Genomic DNA, 25,682 nt, shown 5'->3' on the forward strand with positions numbered 1-25,682 from the left:
AGACAAAAAAAAACTCTACTTTGATAATTTTGCACGCTATAGTATAATGAGTGTACTATTTTCTTCAAAATTTTATTTAACTTTCTGTTTTTTATTTAACTCAGCACTACATAAAATTTCCTTTACTTTGTTACAGTATAAAATTCTAAATTCTACCTGTTTTTTTGTAAATTAATCTGTGGCTTAAAAGATAATCCAAATTTCGCTCCCCATCATTGATTTTAGGTATATGCTTATTTAATTAAAAGTGTATAGTATACCGTTAACTTCGGTAGCATATTGAGAGAAAGGTAAGGATCCGGAGTAGAATTTTTATTGGAATATCTTTTTTTGGCCTAAATAGTATTGTATGAATTAGAATTTGATAAGTTGATATCTTTTGTAACATCAATATTTGAAATATATCAACTCAAGCAGCAAAGTATGATTTTTGTAAAGTACATCTCTTTAATTACCGTTCTTAGGACTTGGTTTGAAAACTCTAATTACAAATGAAGCAAATGTTTACTCTTGTTATGTGATTATTCTATTATTGCATTGAGTTTTATATTTTGATACTGATTATAATCAATCGAATAAACTCTTTCATAGTAAATTTACCAACAGAAAATTATGACATAAATTTTAATAAATGAACATAACTTGTGTTTAATATAAATCACAATATATATCTAAAAAAAATTATTTAAAAAAAAATTTCTTAACAAATTTCTTAGGTAAAAAGTGAATACTGAACATAATAGACGACACACAAATTTGTCTAAAGTATAAAATATTTAAAATAATATTTAAAAGAAATAGTTTACTGCGATACTACAATATAAGTCAGAGTTACCGTCAAAATCGAATAATATTATTGCTTAAAAAATATATATATATATATATTATTTTGATCAGAATACCAAGTTATTAGACTATATTCTAGTATCACATGTAATAACTTTTTTGTAAAAAAAAATCGCATATACATTTATTTCGGTCAAATAATAATTTAAAATACAACACAATAATAAAAAAATTAATAATTTAAAAGTATAACTGAGTTTGGTTCATTAAGTATTAAGCTATTAAAATTAAACTAAAAAATGATGAGAATTATGTTTTGTTCACCAAACCCATTGAGTTTCCACCAAATCAAAGTCCCAAACATCTGGATGTCCGTTATGCGGTAAATGTCGAATGGAACTATCGGACCATTGAAACGGTTGAACTTTGGAACGGTCTGCGGTAAAAGGCGGTCCAGCAGCTGCTAAAAATCCTTCCATCCGTATTGTTGTCACTTTTAAGTCTACAATACCTTCGTAATTCCTATCAATGTCCAGTCGTTCGTCGATCACAGCTGTAGCCGGAAGCTTATCAATGATAATTGTAGTACGATCATGCCTCAGTCGTGTCTTAGCATCTGGCCTCCGCTGTTTACCACTTTCATTCATCCACTGTCGGACCATCGACTGATTCCAAAAGTGTCGGAACATTGTATTTGTCTTGATACCCAATAGATCACTTCTACTAATCAATGACAAATCTGGCCCACGCATCAAATCTACCATTGACTGTACATCGGTGACGTTTTGTTGACCTTCGTGTAATACGTTTGCTATTGGATGGTCTGGTCGTAAGTTTTCGGCTGAATCAGATTTTACATACTCTTTATCGTTATTACTGAGTCGAATACAATCCTAGAAAAAAAGTGTTTAAATGTATTTTTATAAAAAAAATTTTATATGGTGACATTAGGAAATATATGATATATAGATATATGTTTAGTCTATACATATATAATTTAGCATAATTTTTATCTATCAATTGTGATTTATGCAAAATAAGCTACTTTATAATACATTGTAATTTAGTTAAAATCGTTATAAAATGTATAAAACTCATTTGTTTGGGATAAATTTAATTGTTTTATATTCAGTTAGATTTTCACGAAAAACTATAGCTTGCACATTACTAATCTTCAAAAAACCTAAAATCGGGTCAATATAGAAGAATCTATTAAAATTTTTATTAAGCTAAATACATGTTTTATTTACTTTATGGTAAGGATAGCTACTGCTAACCCAGTATCCATTAAATAAAATTTCCTGAGTTACGTCTCCAGAGCAATCGTAATCTGGTAATTGTTCAAAAACTTGAAAATCTATTGACGAATTATCTGTGTTAAGGACCAACCACTGCTTGTTACCTGTACCACTGTTTTTTCTAGTAAATATTTCTCCCCAACTTTTTCCATCCACAGCTAACCGGTTTGCTGCCATCACCCGAGGTCCCAACAACACCTAAAATAATAGGTTTTATTAAATTGAAAAATACAAAAATTATTAATAAAAGTGAGCTTCATAAGTTTATTTACTTGTTCCAGTTTCATAATCTTATCCCAAAGTAGCCTGTTATGATTTTGTATCTGTGTGCCTACTATTGTAGTTTGTGAACCTGGGTCTTCTCTAGTTATCTTGTAAAAATCGTCTTGTGAAAATATAGATCCTGGATATGATGTGAACTCTATGTTTCTACCATTGACGACCTCGCTATCAGAGTTATCGTCGATATGATAAGCGAAATTATATCGTTTTTTAATGCGTAGCATAGATCCGTAGCTAAGCATATTGAAAAAGAAATGAATATTGTATATCTCGGTAACATTTATAAAAACGTTTACTTACTATCCCGATGATGATGTACCTAAAACATAGTCAAACGGCTTATAATTAATAACTTTCAACAGTGCAACAGACAAACTGGGCCTATCTGGGTTCAAATCTTTCGAACTATTAAATTTTCTCTCAAAATCTTTCAAATCTGGCATAATATTCATCCATCTGAAAAAATATTAATTTAATTGAAAAAATTAATTTGAAATATCCACATAACGCTCTCTCTCTATATATTTTTTTATAACAGTACCCTCTAGATTAGTTCAGTTGCATAAGAAAATTATGTAGGCAAAATTTGGACGGTTTTACTCAACCCTTTCTGGTGCCGTATTGGGGTTGAAATTTGACATTGGAGGGTATTTTTTTATTTTTTGAGTTTAACTCGATAAGTATTACACTTAACGATAAAATATATAGAATGTTAATTGTAGAACTTATTATTGCCTATAGAAAAGGTATTAACAAAATTTTTTTATATATATTTTTATATACATATATCAATTATACTTTAAGAATAATAATAAAACATGATAAGTTTTATGAAAAGTTAATATAATACTTTTACAGAAATTTTTTATAAAACTAGTATTTCTAAAATATCATATTACGTGAAAAATATTTAAAAAGTCAACTATTTAATTATGACTTAAAATAAGTAAAAAAAAATTGTGTTATATATTATAAAAACATAATTATTATCATAGGACCTATTAACTATCAAATTACTGGAAGTAAAATGCCCTCTGTAAAAAATTGTTTAAGCATGTTATATTATAATTTAAGAATTGCACAATTGAATTTGTACAAAAGCGCGGTGCTTGTGGAAAACGAATGCCCAATATCATTAGATCCCCATATATATATATATATGGTTTAAACCGATCATCAATTAAAAGGTATTGTGAAAGTTACTGACTTAAAATTGGAGAAAATATTAATTCTAAATTTCATGATTAAAATTTTAATTTTGTTGTGATCCATTGGGACATAAAAATACTTTTTGCCATTACAAAAAAACAATGTAGATCGTTTTTCTATTAGTACAACGGTCTTAAATATTGAACAGTTTTTTTGAATCCCTCATAAACCCTCAGGGACAGGTTTATGATACAGAAGATCATCAGCTGTTTTTGAAGCTTTGCTCAAATGATTACTATTAGAAAAATTACAAATCTTTAGGTTTGATATTACGACCTGTAATATCATACGACTTAATGGGGCATGTGTTTTGTTGGAACAACGTTTTGAAAGAGAATTATTATTCTTGGCATGCCGACGCCATAATTATTATATTATAATTTAAGAATTGTAAAATTGAATTTGATTGTAAAATTTTGCCTACATAATTTTCTTATACAACTTAACTACTAATCTAGAGGGTAATGTGGAAAAAATATTTTTAAAAAATGTTTACCTAAATAAATATACATGTATAACACAGACATATATATATATATACATGGAAAACAACTTACAAGAAATCAATGGAAGGTATATCAATGTCTTGTCGACTTCTCTTCACTCCAAATCGCCAACCTTCTTCAAGGTTTTTAAGTTGAATGTAGAATAAGTTAACCTAATTAAATAAAGTTAGAAAATGATTACTGTTTTACTTATTGATTTAGTTCTTGATAGATATAATATTGAACAAAATTTTGATATAAATTTTTTTTTGTGTAGGAATACTAACATGGTGCCAAAATGGATCGTTATCGTGTTTATCTGCCAATCTTTTAACCTCTTTAGAATTTTCTTCTAAAAACTTTCTCATCTTTTCACAGTAACGTTTTCTTCCAACACAAGTATTTTCTACAGTATTTTTCCAATGCCAATGAATCATCTGCCATGATAAGCTACCCTCTAAAAACCCGGCTGCCATTGCTTGCACTGAGTCTGGATATTCCTCTTGAGTTTCAATTTCTAAATCGGCCCATCTAAATGATTATAGATATTATAATATGGATGTCATAATATTATAAATTTCAAAAATAGTAACAAAAATTATACAGTAACACTTACCCATTCTTAAATACATCCGGACTGTAATAAGCTCTGGCAGCGCCCTTTCGGATACTCGATGGATCATTGTTTTGACCCCAAAAACTAATACGCAATCCACTTTCTTTGCTCCAGAATACTGTAGCGGCATATTTTCCATCGTTTTCGTCCCTGAAATAAATTATTAGCTAATAATTTTTCAATAACTAACTTACTTACTTTACTTACGTGATAGAGTCTCCAAAATAGAATGACAAAAGTCCTAACAAAGTTATTGTGACTATCAAACACCATGATAACTTTGTTTGAGCCCATGATGCTCCAACAACTTTCAACATTATCGTCACTATAATAAAAATAAACAAAAATGCATATATGTTTTGTGTTTGAAAAATAATTGTTGTCTAGTTGAATTCAACTCTAACCTTTCACAGTCCAATTGATAAAAGTCAATTTTTTTTGTTATAAAATAATTATCCAATAAGTGTCTCCTTCGGCCTTTGAACCGTCTATGAATATAGGATTGCCAGGCTCTGGAAACTAGCAGTTATTCTTCTCAACCCATCGAAATAAAGAATATGATCTTGCCACGCTTCTATTAGCTTAAATCACCAGTATTAGTCGTCTTTGGTATGATATTTGAATGACCCCTAAGAAAATAAAAGCTTAAATGATTATATTTTGATTTAAAAAGATATATTTATTTAAATGATGTAAATTAATAGGGATAAATTTTTTTTACAAGAACAATGGCAATTAGAATCGAATTTTTGTAATTAATTATATATATATATATATATATTATTATAATTAATTATATATATTTATTCTATACATTATACAGCTCACTAAAATAAACTATAAAATCTTAAGTTTTATTTATATTGTAGATGTTTAGAGAAAACTTTATACCGACATGGCGCTTTCTGTATGCAATTTCAATGCTTTAATGTGAATAATTGATTATTATCAGGCGCACTCAAAGCATTTTTTGTTGTTAGTAAGATAACAGGAGTTGACCTCATTGATTTCAATTATAAGAAATAATTTGATTATAATTAGTGCACTTATATGAGCTGTATCTATTGTATTTTCTGAGCGTAATCGATATATACTTCACATTTAGGAATATGATACTTGCAGATATTTAAAAAGAGTTTTGATTTTATTAATATGCTATATGATAATGTATTAAATTTCGCTTTGTTGCGTTTTAATATTCCAACCGTACTATATAACCTTGTCCAATAAAGGTAAATTTTAATTAAATATTTAAACATTTTGAAAATCTTTAAAACTACGCAAACTGTCCTGCCACGCATACTTCAAAACTAAGTATTGGTTAAGAAACCTTTGACACAGAATGTTCTAATGTATGGAAAATACATATTCTTACCTATTCTTGCTGAATAGACTTACGAAATCGTTTTCAAGTTTTATAAAAAAATTATATGTACTTAAAAATTAAGTCACCAATAAATCAACTGGAAGTAATTCGCATGCTTTGAATAGGATGCGTTCAATCGGGTAATAAACTTGAGGACCTTGATACGTTTCTTGTTCCAAGAGTCTATGACCTTAACGAGGTCGGAATGTTCAATACTATTATGCGTGAGTAATTGTTTTTTTTTATTTACTCGGATGTAAAGAGTGAAAATGTTAGTCCTCTGTATAATAATATTAAAGATGAATTTTATGAAGTAGTGAAACAGGACAAGTCTGACGCACAATAGGATACGACCGCTATGTCTGAAGGCCAAGATCTCTGAATTCTGCACCTGGTTGGTGTTCAAACTGTAATCATCACATCAAGGGACTTGATGTAAATAAGCGCGGTGCTATTTTACACATTACTTATGATAAATACATTTTTGAATTCATAGTTTATGTTAATTCAATTCTACAGAGTAATTTTGAAAGTCTATTCTTCTATATGCATACAAAATATAGTGAAGAGAAATTCTAGTTAAATTATTTTTAGTAAACTAGTAGTGTACTAAAGACTACAACACAACAGGATTTAGAATCCTATACAATGTACAATTCAGGATTTTTACATAATTATATAAAGAAAAGAAAATCCATCATTTATCAAAGTCCAAGTTACTATATAAGTTATATATTCATGATTTTCTGAATAGAAATTATAATTTAAGAATTCGTTAACTATTGGATTATAGCTTATAATTTAAAAATCATTTGCTTTGTGTATTAGTTGTACTATTATAGCAAGTGTGACAATGGCAATTTTTTATTATTATGATTAATTATCGTTTCTCTTTGGTATAACAGAGGATTAATCTACAAAAAATATTGTGTATGAGACTCATCACTAGAGTGATTTGACATATATTGACTTTGTCTGTACAAGAATCGCGCCAAAACAATGTAGTAATAAATACTTAAACCTAAGATAAATATTTACCAATTATAAGCTAGATAAAATTTTGTTTGTCACGGAAATCATATTAATAACACGTCATACGGAAAAATACCACATAATAATAATCTTTTTTTTTCATTAGTGTTTTTCGTTTTTATGATGAATGAAGTGTATTAAAGTTTTATGTGTTTGGACGATTTGTCCATCGTATGCTATGCATAAAATTAAAAGTATTGTATGGAATCAATCAATTGAATAACTTACATCACGGATACATTAAAAAAAAAAAAATGTTATCGGTACTCATGTAAATTAAATTAACACTAAATTATTTGGTAGTTACTTTAAACGAATAACGAATATGTACACGTGTTATTCGTTTAAAAATTATATGAAACAATAATAAAAATATAATAGCAACTAATTTTTAATTTTTATAGTCGTTTTGCACATAAAATAAAAAACAATCGGAATATTTTAACTTGTAAACAATATTCTAAATAGTTAATCGCCTATAGATGTATTATATCTTTACTTCATGTCAAATTCTGTAGCTTATTAATGCGTCGTGTAAGCTACACAATAGGCAAAATTTTGCTACCAAGCCGTGCGGTACATACATATGTATGTTTATAAATAAACTTAGACAAGAAATTAACTCTTGTAAGATTTGGCCTGTAGTATAGAATTCAACTCACGTGTGACACGGCATAAAGCAAAAAAACCTTTTCAACAGTTTTAACAGCCACAATGTACGTCATTGGCTAAAAAAATAGCAACTTGGAAATATATTTTTAATATAGAGAATTCGAGTTTTGTCTATGAAACAATTGCATAAGCTGTTGTACAAATTTAATTTGTTTTATTACCTTTTTCTTTTGCAGCTGTCAACAATTATTATCTCATTTAACATTTAATTGAATGCCGTTTAACGGAAAAGTTAACGAATTAAAATAATTCAATGTTGCGCATAGCACACTGTAAAAATAATCCAAAAATTGTATAATATTTTTAATATATACGTGAATGTTACACACAAGTAGTGTGATTTGATATTAAGTATCAACATTTTATACACAAATATAAAATTTTTATCACTGTTTATCAACATTTTCCCTTACATTGTATGCGTTAATAATTTCTAGTACATATATGTAAAAATTTAGACATTTTATTTTATCTTATTCATTGGCGTTTGTTTGCAAACGCTTCTTGCAATAATTCTTCTATTAAATTAGATGTTTATTAACATATTTCGTATTTATAAAAATAACAAAAACATGGCAATATTACTATTTATTATTTTATGACATGATCATAAGAAAATAATTTGGCCAGGATTTTGATTAATTTTTATGATGTTTCACTTAAATAGCTTATATATATATATATATATATATATATATGCTCTTTACACTAATTTTCGTTCGTCCTTTTGATCGTCTCGTAAAAATATTAAATGAATTCTTATATATCTATGAACAGTCAATGTCAAACTTCATAACGTTTTAAAAATTGTTAAACTATTATAAACGCAATATATTTTGAAACGTTCGACGTCGTTTTAAAGGAAACACCCGCGGCATTGGTAGTACAATACGCCTTATTGTAAAATCTAGTAGAAGTATTTATATGTTTTATGTATTATAAGAAGCTATACCAGAGTTTCTTTCACGTGCCCCTCAATCGAACAAGATCATGTGCAACCATTTAAATTTAAACTCCGTTATGACAAGAAACTGTTTTTATTTATCTTGAAAAATAAATAGTTAATGTTATAATTAAAAATAATTGTGTCCACGTCATTGCTATTTGAAAGTTTCAATAGCATGTCCGCAATAGTGTGCGAAATCACGCTCTCTCTAAATTAACGTCGATTATAATATTACAACACTATTGGCCAAGTAACTTCCATACTTCACTACTACCGTATCCACGTGTCACGTTGAGTCTTTTGCGTGACATATATTTTGCTGACTGTTTCAATTGCACACATTCATTTGCCAGCAGCAGATGTCTTCGATAACTAATTTTGCAGAATCCACGTAGGATAAAATGGGGTGAATATAAATTAATACCTAATTGCAAACATATTTTTACACGAGTATAACGAATCTAAGGATTAAAACTCTACAATTCAAATTAATATCCGCTGAACGCTTTAGGAGAAAAATCCCACTAATTATTAATATTTTTTTCAATTTCGAACATTATAGTTCACTTTGTCATATTATTTATATACGACGATTTTTTACCGTTCGATAAAATTCGTTAGTTACGATTAATTGTTGAAACTGTGTGGTTATAAATAAGGTACACAGGCGGTTATCACTTGGCTAGAACACCATTTTTCATGACTAACTTCTACAAAACTGTTAACTTAAACAAATATCTTATTAATTACATTTATATAAGCATTTAAAGCTCACAGAAAATTGACAATTTTCATTAGTTTATTTTGACTTTATAAGTAATAATATTCTATTAATGAATAACGGCGTAGTATGATTTTTAAATACGACACACTAGAGCTATTAAATCAACACGGATATATATGTTAAAAATGACGTATTGACTTAAATGAAATTCTGGAACAATTATTTTTTCGTCGCTTATCAATAATTAATTAACGTAGAGCTCCAGAACGAGGAAGCGTTACAACATTTATATACTGAGACATAATTAACTGTTATTAAAAAAGAATGATCAAATTCATAGCCTAGTGTTATGTATGAACAAGTTCACAATTAAACTTGGTGATTATTCACTGTGACGATCTATAATAAGTATAAAAATTATAAGACTAATAATTATTTTTTGATACGTCATTGGAATTCAAATTGATCATGTCATTTGCCAGTTTTTAAATGATAAAATTTTAAACTGCAAATTCATGTTATACAATAATATGATTAATCGTACAGGAAAGCATATCTATTACTCAATCAGTCGATACTCGTGTATATGCAACTACCGCGTTTACAAAAATAGCTTTCAAGAATATTAGATCTGATCCGGAAAGTACAAACTGCACTTCGACCAAACTGTCAGTAATATTATGTTGTGGTGAATACTTTGTGTGTGCATCAGAGATTTAATTTGTTATGTACGATCAAAAAGAAAAATAATTTTGCCATTTATGAACTGAATAGATTACACAACGTCTAATATACATTTATCATAAAGTACATTCAAATTATTACATAAATATATTATTTACATTTATTATACCTACTTAAAAATTCTAATGTAAACTTTATCTATTCGCTCCCTTAGAAAAGAATAATATTATGTTTTGAAACTAACAAATTCAACAGTAGCACTTGTTTCACTTATAAAGCACTACAGGAAAATGTACAACTCGAATATTACAATATGTATCCACCAACGTTTAAAGTTATGTTTCATGGCCAAACTTAATAGCAGTAGATGTATTTATAAAAAAAAAATTGTTCGTTAAAAAATTTCCTGGTAGATATTTTGTAAAAAATCTTTCCGGTGTTTAGCTGAATTTAAATGCTATTTTTTAACATTCAACGGATTATTTATTATTTAATATTCAAATGCCCTGTCTTTTAAGTGCACTTTTATTTTAAATTGCTCTTAAGCTTATTATCAGTCAAACACATAATAATGTTAATCTGTTTAGTGGCATTAATGTCATGGAATAGGTATTGAATGTAAAATATTCAGTAGCAATAATGAGCCTGAATATTAGAAAATATTGAGAAAAATAAATATAAATAGAGAACCGCATAGTAGTCATTAAATATTGATATTCATTAGTATATGTGTAATCATAAAAATGTTGTACAGGTTTCATTGACAAACTAAACATACAATAAGAATGTATCGCATCGATGTGTACCGCTATAAAAATTTTTTAATCTATTATGAAAATTGTTCAAACAATATTTGGAAAATAGACGATAAACTTGTAAAATTAATGCTGTTTTACTGAGTAAATTTAGTATTATTTTTAATTCGTCGTTTTTGTACGTAATAATTAACACTAATAATAAGATGTGTTTGAAATTATTATTTTATTAATTGCACAAACGGAGTTTTTAGATGGCGAAAATCCGGTTCTCACGTATATAATCGGAGAAAACCATGTGCGACCAACATGAGTAGTATTATGTTCCATTGAATTGCCTTAACTATCGGAGATGAGTGTTCGCATGTTTTTAACGATTTTTATATAGGAAAAAAACTTGGTAATGTAAAGAGACGAGTAAATAAGTGTATTTACTATTATGTAGCATTTTATGGGTTACGATGTATAAACGAAAACTTAAACAAATACATATAACGGGATGCGGATCTAACGATTAACCACATTTATTGTTTTTCGCCATAGCCCGAGGACGTTGTGTAAACATCAAAAATATTATTTTATTATGTTAAAAATAATATGTTCGATATAATCGCTATCAACATGAACACACACTAGCAGTAAAAATAATATGAAAACATTGCATTAATGAGTGACGATCATAAAAGAGATAGACTTGTAGATGGGATATTCATCACAGATTATATACTGTTAGAAATAAGCAAAAATAGAAGAAGAAAACGACGAGGAAAACCAATGTCAGAGTAATGAATATTAATATCTTTAAGCACACTTACCGGAATCACGATAGAACAGAAAGTAAAGGGCTCTGTACATAACTTTATGAGACTTCGATGCTAGCGATTTTGGTTTCGAGTAAACCATACAAAACGTTGGAAAATTGGACGAGTTAGCGTTACAGTAGGACTCAGATGGCGAGCGAAAGGGTTAAAGAATTAAATAAAAACATTTAAGCAAATATTAAATTTTGGACGAAAGTTGTTGTTCTGCGTGCGACTGTCGGTTGTGCACTGACTATAGTCTCTTTTGGCATTGGACTTTTATACGCCTAACGCAATAACGTAAGCTGCCCGCCGGCGTGAACAGTATAATAATCAACGTCGATGATAATAATGATAATAATATCATGTGTAACGGGCGTTGCATTGTTTCCCGTTGACAGACAATATCAACAGATATACTGCTATATAATTAGACTCTAGACAACACCGTCTAGCTACAATTCTCAATAGTTGTAATTATTGGAATAACTGCTGTAATTATAAATTTATGTGTATTGTCTAGTGATAATAGCCGTTTAGACTTTCTGTATTGAGCTGCATACCTCTGACTCATTTTAAATTTCTTTCAGTGAGTGTGGTTTAACTAAATTTTTTTATCCATGCATTTATAAAATTAACAGCTCAACGGACGATTTCCACTAAGTTTAAAAGGTCTCTAGTTGATTTATGAAAAAATGGTATCTCATCAAAACTAATTTTAATTGTAAGTAATTAATAATTATTCCAAATATTTTTCTGGGTAAAATTAAACATGTGAATTTACGCAAAAATAGATCTCTAAACTATAATTTGTTTTGTAATGGGCGAGGGGTTATTAAGTATTTATTCTATTTGTTTAAGTATTTTCAATATTAGTGTTAGTTGATATATAAATATAAACATTTTTTTTTAGATTTTTAACTACAACATTTTTTTTAGTGATGGGCATTTTCGAATAGTTTTTATACAACCGAATAGTTTATTTTCAGCATAAACTATTCGAATGGGCTACCGAATGTTTTTAAAAAATATTCGATTAGTTCTACCTAAAATTTTTTATTAAGTATACTTAATTATAATAAGAAGATAATTAACGAATACTTATAAATAAATTATTATACAATTAATAATAGTAAAAATTAGTGATTGGCAATTTCAAATATTTTAAACTATCGTATAACTATTCAAATTGTTTTTATACAACCGAATAGTTTATTTTTAGCATAAACTATCGAATAGTTTTAAAAACTATTCAAATAGACTATCGAATATTTTTACTATTCGAATATTTTTTGAATGACTATCGAATAGTTCGATAGTTTCTATTCGATATTTCCCATCACTAATTATTTTGGTATTAAATAAAACAAAATATATTATATAGTTAATTTAATACAATATTAAATTGCATGTACAAAGTACAACGTAATTATAATTAATTAAACGCATTACTAATTTTAATACCATGTGAGATGCATTACACTTATTTCTAAATTTCGCATATTATTTTAGCGATTGAAAAATTTATATCCTAACACGCTTTAGTCTGACGCTTGTCTAAATAATATTTCGCTGTTGGGGAAAAAATAACTATCATTCGATTACATGGTATTTTTTTTAAAAAGCTCACATATTTTTTATCTTTAACTTGTATTACTACAAGTTTCTATGTAAATTATTCTATAATAAAGGTTATAATAGCGGCAAGTCAAAACGTGTTCTTAATTTCTTACAAAAACATTGTATATACTCATTTGTATATCATCCATAGCAAATAATTAAATTAAAAGTGTAACGCAAAGGCAAAAAGAGCTGTCAATTCATTATAGTGCAACAGCTATGTAACAAAAAAGAATGTCGCCGCTCGCATTTTTTGTTCCTCAAAAAAAAAAAAAAAAAAAAAGTTTAAAAATAGTAATTATAGTATTTAATTGACTATTGATAATTAGGAGACGTAGAAGAAATATCAAATCAAAGCACTAATTAGATATATAATTTTTAAATGTACTTACAGTAATTGTAATACCTTACATGGTTTAGTTAACCATCAAATAGGAACTGGTACAATATGTAGGTCACTTGAATCCGGAATTTTGATTAAGTTTAAGGCGAGGAGCTTATATTGTTTGTTTTTATAAATCGTGTTAATGTACCCGTAGTACTTGGTGTGTATAATACCTTATGGCTAAAAATATGTCCATAAACGTGAAAAATAGTAAACTATTTACTAGAAAATAACTGTTTTAAAACGATTACTTTAACACGACAACGGAAACTTAAAAAAAAATAATTGTTTGTCATTAAATATAATCGCTAAAGGAATGATATCAGACGATGGAGACGTCAAGTTCAATCAAACAATACAGTGAATCTAAACAATTCGCTAGTGTTATTCAGGTATTTGTAAATAGATAAAAACTACTTTAAATGTAAATCAATAAAATTAATCGATTGAAATACTGAGTTGAGTATTTATCATAAGCGTATGGTTTGAAGCATTGATGTTGAAACATCATTAATTTCTAGTTAGTGACCAGCCACTACAAATCATATACATTACACTATTATACCATACCAACTATCGTTACCGCGAATATTCCTTAGAATTTTTAGGCTATGGGGAAATTTTGACGAAGAAAATAGTTTAAATTAAAGTAGACATGTATTACTTACCACTAATTTTTTGATATTCAACGAATAGGCTAATGTTGTTAGGGGCTGATTATTTTTTAAATGCGCCAAATTAGAAAGTTGGTTGATTGAATAAAACTCGGTAATTAATTTAGCAAAGAAACAGTGTTTATTATACTAAAATGACGTCTCAATGTAAAATAATATTCTTTGTACTTGCTCAAAATTTTATACAAGGTAATGTTGTATAAACGAATCACATGTCTCTACAAGTTGCGATTTGTATATTGTTGTGTAAAAACATATGGATATTAAAATGGCTTTTTTAGTCAAAGCCATTTACTGTAGTGTTATTAAATTTTTTTTAGTGAAAAACTAAACGAGATGATAACATGAATAATTCATCAAAAAAACAATAATGCATCTAACTCAGTAACATGATAGAATATTTAAATAATAAAGTTTCAACGTATTTTAAATTCGTCACATTTTAATTTTTCACACGGTATGCATTAAATATTTTGTTTGAAAACTGTCATAATTTTATAATTTACAATAAATAAATTAGTTCATTTCAATTTGTCATAAAAATAACGTAGTAAATATTAGAACAATTTTTTTTATAAAATTAAAAATAAAATAGGAAATATTTGTATAAGAATAAATATCAAATAGTTCAAACAAAATTGGTTATTTTGTGGAAGACCGCTCAGTTCAAAGGATTTAGAAGATTATCAAAGCATGAAATGTTAACGGATATATAATGACACATGTTATTGCCTTTGAAACTTTTTTCACATTCCGCTTTATTTTAAGTAAACGTATACGTATTTTATACATTTTTTACCGGTACCACAGATTCAACAACAAAATTATCATTTGAACGATAATGAGTTAAAGTTACTGAATAATCTGAGTAAATATGGTTGACTATACTATTGTAGTTTTATTTAGCGTGGTAAACATGTAATGTGTTATATTGCGATGGAACCCTAAACAGTCATTGTTAAAGTATAGTTTGGTTCCAAAACAAGGTCAAAAAGTATTTTTGGACTCGTGTTGTATATTGTTAATTATTGAAATATCAATTTGCTATTGAACGACGCAATGTGCTGTATTGTCTCAAGTACAAGGCTGTTTAGGATGAAAAAGTTACAATAGTAAATTATTGTAATATTAATATTTTTATCACAGGAACATCATAATACTTGAAGGTCAACTCCAATAGGCGTCAAACTTTTCCATAAAAGAAATCGATTATTTTTGACAATCTCTGTTTAAATGGTTTGATCGTGATTCGTCAGTGTTTTGGATTAAATGTCGTGTAAGTAATACACAGTTCAGGCTATTAATTCAATATAATAAAAATTTATAGTCTTATACACTTAAACAATGATGAGAATTACGTCATGGTTAAATTATTTATAAGTGAAAAATAAAATCGAAATTAAAAATCTAATCGTAATAGATGTGTATCAAAAGTATGTTTATTGTGTAATATTACTAAAAATGCGTGTTGTACTGCAGAATAATCAAATATTAATTCTCATAAAGTAAATAATTTATTAGACGATTGTTTCAGATTGAATATAAGGAAAGTGTATTTAACCAAATTATCATCTGCATAAATAAATAATATTTGTACCGATCGCGTTTGCATTTAGCCTAGGGATATTTGGGTTGGCCAACTTTCATTAAATTTACTCTGTTCAAGTCAAAGGCGTAAATATTGAAAGAAATTTGGGTGTGCTAAATGTAATTTTGACCCACTTTAATACTACTATTATCAGGGTTGTTAAAAAACATGTTTAAAACGTCCCATAAGATCTATGTAATTTTCAAAACTTATGTGGGTGCTAAACAACCAAAGCACTCATCTATTTGCATCTGTGGTCCATGACTAGTCCTCCAATTAAATTTTTTTTTTAATTTTACTGAATTTCAAGAATACGCTAGGGGTTATGCACATTGAATTAAAACTAAATTAATAATAATTGAAATTTTTTATTGCAAACGAATTATGGAAGAACTCAAAATAATTGTTCTTTTTTCAGACATTTCCTGAATACGTGCCTGTAATCACATCTTGTTACTTTAAAATTCAGTTATGAACGATCATTGGAAGTTTTCTTATACTGACACATTTTACAATGTGTTTAAAGAGCTGATAATACTGTTTTTAAAATTTCCATCACTTTATAAGTTGAGAACGAGAATGATATATCTTGTTTTATTTTCATTTGATAGCAAATATATAGATCGATATCAGCTGTTATCAATGGATTGCAAATTTAAAATACTTTGAATTCTTCAGATAGTGTAATCTAGTAAAGTTCAAGAACCGTATCTTTAGACATATTCTATAACTTTTGTAAATAATAAAGATAAAATCATTTTACCATTTAAAAATTTCTACTTTTTTTAGTTGAGATAGCTTATTTTTTGTGCAAAAAAAAATTTATACCAGAAGATACGTAAAATGTGTTTGTTCTAATTATTATAAATATACATGTTTTACGAATAAATTTATAGGATTCGTATTTAATGAAAAACTCTTCTGCACCTAAATAGATTAGAATAATTCGCAATTTTAAATAATACACTAAAAACATCATTAAACGTTTAATCGAATATCTTTGTTTAGATTCAACATTTTATAAAAATTATCAGCATATTTCATACAATTTTGTTGTGGGTGGTCGACATGTGCTACATTTTTTTTTTTTTTGGTCAATCGTCCTACGTCATTAAAAAATCGAGTTTGACATAGAAATTCAATAATTAAAACTAAAGCGAAGTGAAGATTGTGTAAGGTCACGGATCTTTTGATTGCGAAATTGTATTTGATTAAACAAAAAATATATAATATCCTTCCAGTTTCAATTTTTGTGGCGATAAGAGACTGAAAAGAACATTAATATTTACAATTAATGTGTAAGATTACATTTAATCGTATACGTGTGTTAAATTAATTGCTGATAATTATAACGACTTAACTTTTAAGTAGTAAAAATACACGAGAATAATATTAACAGAGAAATTTAATTAGTATTTATAATGCAATTGGCAATTTGAGGTAAATGATAATTATATAAAAAATTTTTATCGAATGAATATAATTTATTGAACAAATATTTTACATTAAAAGTTCAAAGATGAAAAAGAATTTTAAGATAAATATAAAAGATTTAATTAACTAAATAAATATAAATGAATATTTTTTAATTATAGTGAGTTAATCATTGTTGGAACTTTTTAGTTAATATCTTCATATGTTATGTTACATATTTTCATACGGATAGATGGGCATAAGAAGATAAGAAGTTGAGTCTAGGTTACATATTTATACTTTTTGTCCAGCATAAAAAATCATAAGATATGTGAATCTACTTTTTTTTAATCAAATAAAAATTGGTAATTATAATTTAAAATGTTATTTTTTTAGATTTAAGTGAATCTACAAGTAAAATAATGAAATATGATTTATAAATAGTGTGAATGCCTGATTTAAAATATCTATTTCTAATACATCTTATGCAAAAAAAATGTATTCATATTTTTTTGGCACACTTATCATATTTGCCCCCATATATGATAAAGTGTTAAATAGGCAATTGAAATTTTTTCAAGATAAATTTTGTCGTCATAATTCATAGTAAAATATATCGTATACTTAAATGAAGTAATCGTCCTTATGAATAACAATTGATTAGAAAGAATTATTTGAGAGAACAAAATATTCGCGATTATTTCAACGTCACAAATTAAATAAATAGTAAGTAGTATTGATAGTAAATATTATCCACTAGTTACGTCCTATTTACACAATAATTATGTACACTTGGATTTCACTAAGATTATAACACTATACAACATAACTGTGCTATTTTAGCTTCGATGCGAAGCTGAGAAGGTATTCATTTTACTATGATGTGATTTTTTTTGTTTTTGTGTCTGTTACCACTTTTTCTCAGCACTCACCGAACCGATTTCTTTCAACAATACATCAAAACATCACAAATTGTATCTAGTCGTAGACATTGCCATTAAAAATTGAAAAAATTTCCCCGTAAATGGGGGAAATATGCAAAAAGTTACAATTTTTAAAATCGGCAAATTTTGACATTTTTTTCCTTAAAACTGCCATATATTTTTTAAAAATGAACAAATCAATATAATTTTTTTTCATAGATACGTTAGATATTTATTTATTATTTAGTATATTTTTGTGAAAATCTGTCCATTTACTTACATTACAGGGATGGTTTCAAAATGGGCACGAAAAATTAACTTTTGAAAATGTTCCGGAAATACTGACAGTTTTATATACATTTTAAATTAAATATTATGTAATAGATTTTAATTTGAAAAAAAAATGACCTCTGGACTTGAAACGTCAATGGACTGCACTTATTGTTATTTTTCGATTTTGCGAATCGACCGGTTTTATTTTACAAAAACAAAGTTGCTCTTGCAAACTGCATTTGTACTATTATGTATTTAGGTGTTTATAAAACAATACAAACACACGCGCACCTGTGGACTATAATTTATCATTATAATAATAATAAACCACGTGCCAATGACAAAGTGTAATTGTGAAATAGTTAAAAGCCAATTGGTATTAATCACACGGGTATCGTTTCTCTTGTGCCGATCGTATGTTCATTATTAATGAATTTTAATTGTGTGTTTAGCCTTAACACTTAACCGATACATTGTTATGTCACTATGAGCTGACGAGTCACACGCATTTAAATTATAGCGATTACATTATGGAAATTTTTCCTTGCTGCATGTCGATGGATAATTATTTATTTTGATTTATGTTTGTTAAACTTTACTGGAAGTTCAGTATGGACGTATAGACCTGAGAACGCCGGCCGTTCAACTCTTGACTAGAATAAATTATTGTTTTGCCGCCCCCAATCAACGTGCACGCATCTGGCCCGAACACCCGTCGATTGGGGACGAGGAATTTTTTCATCAGACACAATCGGCGTGTATACACCAATAAGAGGGTAAGTCTTGTCTACCTGAACGTTACCACGCGTATATGTTTGTTATATACAATAACCTACATGTACAATACATGTATTTATTGAGGACAGTCAGAGATCCGTTTTAGATTATTATTATATTCAAGACGAACGAAGATGGAAGACGTTTGTTTCGAACAAACGAAAAAGTTTGGTCACACGAATTCCATTTTTTTTAATCGTCTTTTTTTTTATTATTACATAATAACATTATAGTAGCCACGTGTACGTTTGTCATTTTGGACAACCGTATAATCAGTAGAGGCAACTAGGATAAATCGTGATGATGACACGACAAGAGTTCGCCTAGAAATTGTATTGCTATTGGTCATATTACATAGGAGAAAATTCTATGCATTGATAATAAACCCATTTTTAAAGGGTCTAAAACTGTTAATGTTGCTGTCTATCGTATCTCCTACTATGGCTATTATAGTATTATATTACACTATGGACGAGTGCAGTTTTTCACACACAGTATAATTGCAATAACTGTAAAACGATAATATTATCTCTTTACTTTTACAGGGAAAAAAATTCGCGCCTACCAATCGCTTCTAGAAAATTATTTTATCGTCATCGAATGCAATACTTTAAGAGACAATTTTCAGTTACGCGTAGTTGTACTGAATTATTACCTGTAACGTCGATCAATCTCTGGTACTGAGACACAATTTCTAGACGTGTGTTCTTCATTCAAAAACGATGATTCGGCACGCGATAATTTGCCCGAGCGTAAACGGGGCGGAAAATTCGCGGGACGGAACCGCGATCGAAACTGGCGTACGGCACGCGCGAACAAGAGAGGGCGGCCACGATTAGTGCCGGTGCTGCGGTGTTGTTGTCGGGTCGACTGAACGAAAGAGAGGTGCTCGTGGTCGCCGCCGCCGCCGATGTCTGGACCGCGGCAGACGGGACCCCTCTATATAGGGTTACGCGCACTGCGTGGTCAATGGTGGCCAAAATGCGCACGGCGTGTTTTATGATAATAACTGTTTTAAATACACGCGGTGACTACCTTAGTCATTATGTTTACTAAACGTGTTTAAAGAGTGAAAAATGTATACAATTTTTGTTGTCTTCTCTTACAAATATATTGTCCCACAGAAAAACACGAGGAAACTCTTGTTCTCAACGATGTCGGTGTTCTTGTTCGGCCGTTGTACACATTGCACGGGTTGAACGACCTGATCGCGGGACGAACCCCCGGTGAACTCCTGTGACACTGAGTGTTGTATTTATGTGTGTGCGCGAACGAGTGTGTTATTGTCTATTTAACACAACCAAGAAGTACCCATTTAATGAAATACACAAAAAGATGTATTGTGTAGAATCCAGTAAACATAACGTTTGTTAGCTGTATGGGTCTCATCAAAACGCTTTTTTTAGTTACAATTTTCTCATGACCTACTCGAGATCACCGTCATTGCGATACTACTTCGTTTCTTCCAAAAATATGATGGCAACATGCTGCTGGAGAAATACATGTTTATGATAAGTCGGTGTTTCTGTGAACCCCTGGTCTATATGTGCGTACGTTGTACAATTAGTGCACAAATATTAAATGTATAAAACATAAGGTATAAGTTGGCGTTGTAGGAAGTAACCGCACTACTACTGTTATCGAAGAAGCCGTACCGTAACCCAATAGTAGTAGTTGTAGTAGTAGTAACTGTAAAAATAGTAGTACTCCATAGAAATCCACCAATCGTAGCTCACAGTTTTCCGTTAACATTGTACCAGTTGAAATTTTTATCATGGCTAAATTAAAATGGTTGTAAAAGAAAAAGAAAATTTTTACAAATATAAGTTCAGAAAACTTATTAAATTTTTATATTATTGGTATCATTAAATTGAAGGTAATTCGATTGATTGAATCTACTGATAAAATCTACAGTTCAGATCCGCAAAATTCATTTATTGTTTTACCAATGCCTATGGTAACTTATTGCATTATAAAATTGTCAAACGTTATCAGTTTTCAAACGTCATGTTTGCTAGGTTAATTAAAAATGTATTTTTATCTCTTTATGAAGGCAACGTATTTAGATAAAAATAAAATAAATTAAAAGAAAATATTTATTTAAAGAATTAGTGTTGTGTAGTAAGTCAATGTCGTATTACGGTATTTTTATAGAGGTCGTCGCTTGACAAAAAATATAAAATTATAATGTAATGGATAATGGGATCAAGTAGTCTGTAATAAATTCTATTTCAATATCTCTATAAATCCCGACAATAAGGAACTAATTTACAACAAAAACATTTAGACGTTAATAATTACTACATTTATAAATATAAGCAAAATTATTCATAGATAAAAGACGCTTTGCTAATCCACGGGTTATTTTTAATTGACCTACATCATGTTTTATTTTTTTTCCCAAATCGCCAATAAGCGCACGAATAGTTTTTAAAGAAGGAAAAAACCCCGTACTGAAGTCTACTTACCTTATGATTTGTTATTTTATACTTTTAGTACCTTGTCATACAGTTGATATTGTTTAAAAAATGCTTAGTAAACTATCCTTATAGTAATTTAATATTTGACCTTAAACTACATAGATATTTGTTTGTAGGCGTACAATAATCTAATAAATGACTCATTTTTATTTAAACTAGGTTTATGAAACTGTAAATAATTCAATGTTATGAGAATTTTTTTTCAGATTTTATTAAATTTAATGTCAATGCAGTGACGTATTTGAGGGAGATGACAGGGAGAATCCCTCACCCAGGTATATTTATTTTAGTGTCAACAAATTATTTTTAGGAGGAGTTGACCTGTCTTGATATAGCCCTCGTATTTGAATCGAAGTCTCAAACAGATCGCTGGTTCAATGAACGGATTGTATTTTAGTGTTATGATTAAAGTATCATTAAGAATTACTTGAAGAATCTTATAATTATGTTTTATGGTGAAATTGTGCAACTCATTACGTTTTCTAGGTGAATAATCCATGCAATGTACTACTTCTTATTACAAACAGCAAAAATGATTTCCACCATCTGCTCCGGTGGTATATCTGCCGCAGTGGATAGAAGAGCTATATATAATTCTTATACAAAAGCTAATTGTGGATTACTATAGGGATTGAGTTATTTGAAAACGTTCATTGACAAATACCAAACTATAGTGTTATCGACATTTAACCAAAACATAATATCAAAGGTATAATTATAAAAATATAATTATATAATTATAAAGATATAATTTCACACATATATAATGGCATGGAAACTAAGCTAATCAAAACGATTTAAGGTAATAATAGATTTAATTGAGCACATAATGGGATGTATTTAAAATGCATCAGTGACAGGTAACCAACGCAATAATAATATTTTCAAAAGGAATGCAGATAAATTAATGATATTATCTTTATATAAAATTTATGTACTTCACAAGTTTGAGTTCAAACATAAGAATATAATGTTGTGATTGTGCATCTCTATTATTTTAGCAGATCTCCAAGTGATACTTGAAAACTTTATAGTTTGTGTAGATTACAATTGTTATCAGACAACATAAACGGAAATCAAAATATATTCTCAAAATCGATAAATTCTTAATATTAGCAAATATCTTGAATTTATTTTTATGGAGTTAAATATATTATAATTAATAAATTATATTTGTTACTAATAATTACTATACTAAGGATCTTTATTTCTTGTGAATTAATTCACATTAAATTTTAATAGTACATATGAAGACAACTATTAAAGAATTTTGTTACGGTACTTCTAGTACAAATAAAAAACTCTTCAATTTCATCAATTCTTTTGTTTAATTTTACCAATGATATATTAACTCAGAAAAAACTAAATAATAAGAAATAAAAAAAAAATTATTAATGTAATCAACAAAATGGTTTTGTCAATGTCACTAACTGAAAATTAGCTTACAATTAAACAATTAATAAATCCAAAAAATTTAAGACTACTTTTGAAACACGGTTAATTTTTTACAATCATTCATCATATCCTGTGGTTAAAATTTGCATGTGGTGAGATTTTAACGGTAATTCATATGATAGAATATAACAAAGCATACTGAAAGTCAGTTTGCGTGAAGTGTCATTCTAAACAACAATTATTTTTGGTAATTTGTTTTATATTAATTAAAAATAACTAAAGTAGAATATTTTAATTAATTGCATGCTAATTAAAAGTAATAAATTCACTAATGAAATTTCAGCTGTTATTATTGTATTATTGGTAGTTACGATTTTTTTTTATCTCCTTTTCAATTGTTTCAAGCCGTTTGTTCTGTTGATTTTATAACAGAATATTCACAAGAGTCATTAGCTTATTTACCTTATGATAATACATAATAAACTGCGTATTAGGTATTGGACTGTACAAATTTAAATAAAGTCGAACTACGATTGTAGTATGAATTTGTTCAATACTATTTATTGATAAAAAAATATTGAAAACGACAAATTGACGGTTAAGAAATAAAAAACTAGATTTAAAAAATATTTTATTATCATTGCAAAGGCCGATATGGTATTTATTACTTTATAATTCTCTAATAAATATAAAATATTTATGTTTATTTTGTGTGAAAAAATGCGCCTTTCTGAAAATAGTTTTCTATTTACATAAAAAAAAAATTTTGACGTAAATGATGTCGTTGGCTTTTACGGAGGTCTGTGACGTATTTGCATGTATTAACAAGCACTAATTAGGATTTAAATTATGAAGAACTTAAAAGGATTTAGAATGGTAGAGTAAGATATTTCTCGCTTTTTGTTTTAGATTGTATCAGGTTTCGAATTAGAAAGGTCGTGATTCGAGAATCAAACGTCATCCCCAGTCATTTAGCTTTAATTTTCAACAAATTTACATAATTGTAACTCAATAAAAACTTGGTTGTTTTTTACTTAAAAATATGTTTAAATGTCTAGTTTTTGATACATTGTTGAACAGTTTATAGAGAAAATCAGCGAGTATATGTTTTATACAAAAGGGTTTATCAGCGTCCATACATTTGGTTCGCCATCAGAGAAATACAATTGTAAATATTTCGGCATTAAGTTGCCCGCCCACAAAATCACGTTTTTTGTAAATGCAATTCATTTTTGCCATTCGGTATTTTATCTGCATTAAAATGACAGCTCTCACATTTTACGTCGAATATCGAGTTAATTAGTAATATATTTATTATCTGAAAGACTTTAATGAATGTCTTTTATAGTCATCATTAACTAAATCAGATCATATTTACCTTAATCAAATATTAAATAAAAACATTACTAATTTTATTATTTGAACTTTTAAATTAACTATTTTTTAATCAATCCAACATTTACAAGTGTCGAGAAGACATTGAGTCTAATGATTTGTGAGGACTTTTATAAATTATATTGTTAATTGTACACTACAATGCTTTTTTGTATTCGCACGTATTACTTTAGAATTTTCCCATACTAATCAACTTTAATTTTTTATTTGACAGTGTGTTTATTTTTTTTAAATATTTATGTAATACGATGTTTTGTGCGGAGTCAGAGGTAAAGTTATAGCATAAATCGACTGTATAAGAATTATATTACAAACTGATACTAACTGACCTGGTGAAATTTTTTGATGATGGACAAACATTATACGTTAAATGAGAAACCTGAATTAAATTTTATAGCGATAGAAAAGCAACTTCGGTGAACACTTGAGATTATATAACGTTTATCCAAAATATATGAATGAAAAAAGAAGATCTATCGATTGACATTTGCAACAATCTCATAATCAAAGCAAGATGTAATATTGAGTTTTTTCTGTGCACATGTATTGTGCCCTTTAAAAAAAAAAAATTAATATAATTTTTGCTATAGTTACCTTTATGTAAACGCGTGTGATGTGTGGGAGGTCCGATACAATATTTCTAGTAAGTTTGCTGATTAAACCAATATATCATGACGCTAGTAGTGTCTAGACGTTATAGAAGTCTTGATTACAAATCTTATGTAGAATAATGATTCCCATTATAATATTTAAATTTATCATTGTTTATAATGGTTATTATGTTTTTTACGCTTAACATCTTTTTTTACGGATAGAAAAACAATATCGTATTCTATGAACAAATGCTCAGTAAATTACATATGAAGTATACTACTAGTACAGTACACACCCATCATTATCTCAATTCATTTTAAAGAGTCATTAACTTTTACAAAATTGAATCTGAAAATCATCCAAGGGTAAATGAAAATTTAGATAATTCAAGTAATGAACATGTTTAGTAAAGACAATGTTTTTATGGATAAAAAATCTACAAGGATTATATGAACATTATCTACCGCCCAGTCAAGTATATCATCTATTTTAACAAAACCTTATTTTAAA

General features: G+C 28.1%; 1 protein-coding gene and 1 long non-coding RNA gene across 5 annotated transcripts; one reads left to right on the forward strand and one right to left on the reverse strand.

Annotated features, from left to right (window-relative positions):
- Positions 1-954: 954 nt before the first annotated feature.
- On the reverse strand, positions 955-25,193 carry LOC126900032 (putative phospholipase B-like lamina ancestor). 4 transcript variants are annotated; one of them, XM_050675433.1, is made up of 10 exons: positions 25,173-25,193; positions 5,081-5,305; positions 4,884-5,001; positions 4,677-4,826; positions 4,348-4,591; positions 4,133-4,233; positions 2,667-2,822; positions 2,357-2,600; positions 2,037-2,282; positions 955-1,679 (listed from the first exon to the last, which is right to left on the reverse strand). In XM_050675433.1, the coding sequence occupies exons 3-10, from the start codon at positions 4,991-4,993 to the stop codon at positions 1,107-1,109; spliced, it is 1,824 nt and encodes a 607-aa protein (XP_050531390.1). In that variant the 5' UTR covers positions 4,994-5,001; positions 5,081-5,305; positions 25,173-25,193; the 3' UTR covers positions 955-1,106. The 4 variants fall into 4 exon arrangements, with proteins under 4 accessions (XP_050531390.1, XP_050531369.1, XP_050531379.1 ...); XM_050675412.1 differs by lacking the exon at positions 25,173-25,193 and adding an exon at positions 19,964-20,197; XM_050675422.1 differs by lacking the exon at positions 25,173-25,193 and adding an exon at positions 13,668-13,963.
- LOC126900039 (uncharacterized) lies at positions 12,046-16,748 on the forward strand. The gene is made up of 3 exons (XR_007702779.1): positions 12,046-12,379; positions 15,481-15,610; positions 16,341-16,748. It is a non-coding gene; the product is annotated as an uncharacterized LOC126900039 (long non-coding RNA).
- Positions 25,194-25,682: the final 489 nt, after the last annotated feature.

Source organism: Daktulosphaira vitifoliae, unplaced genomic scaffold, assembly GCF_025091365.1.
Source record: "Daktulosphaira vitifoliae isolate Bord-2020 unplaced genomic scaffold, ASM2509136v1 Scaffold_1, whole genome shotgun sequence".
In the NCBI taxonomy this organism is placed as follows: domain Eukaryota; kingdom Metazoa; phylum Arthropoda; class Insecta; order Hemiptera; family Phylloxeridae; genus Daktulosphaira; species Daktulosphaira vitifoliae.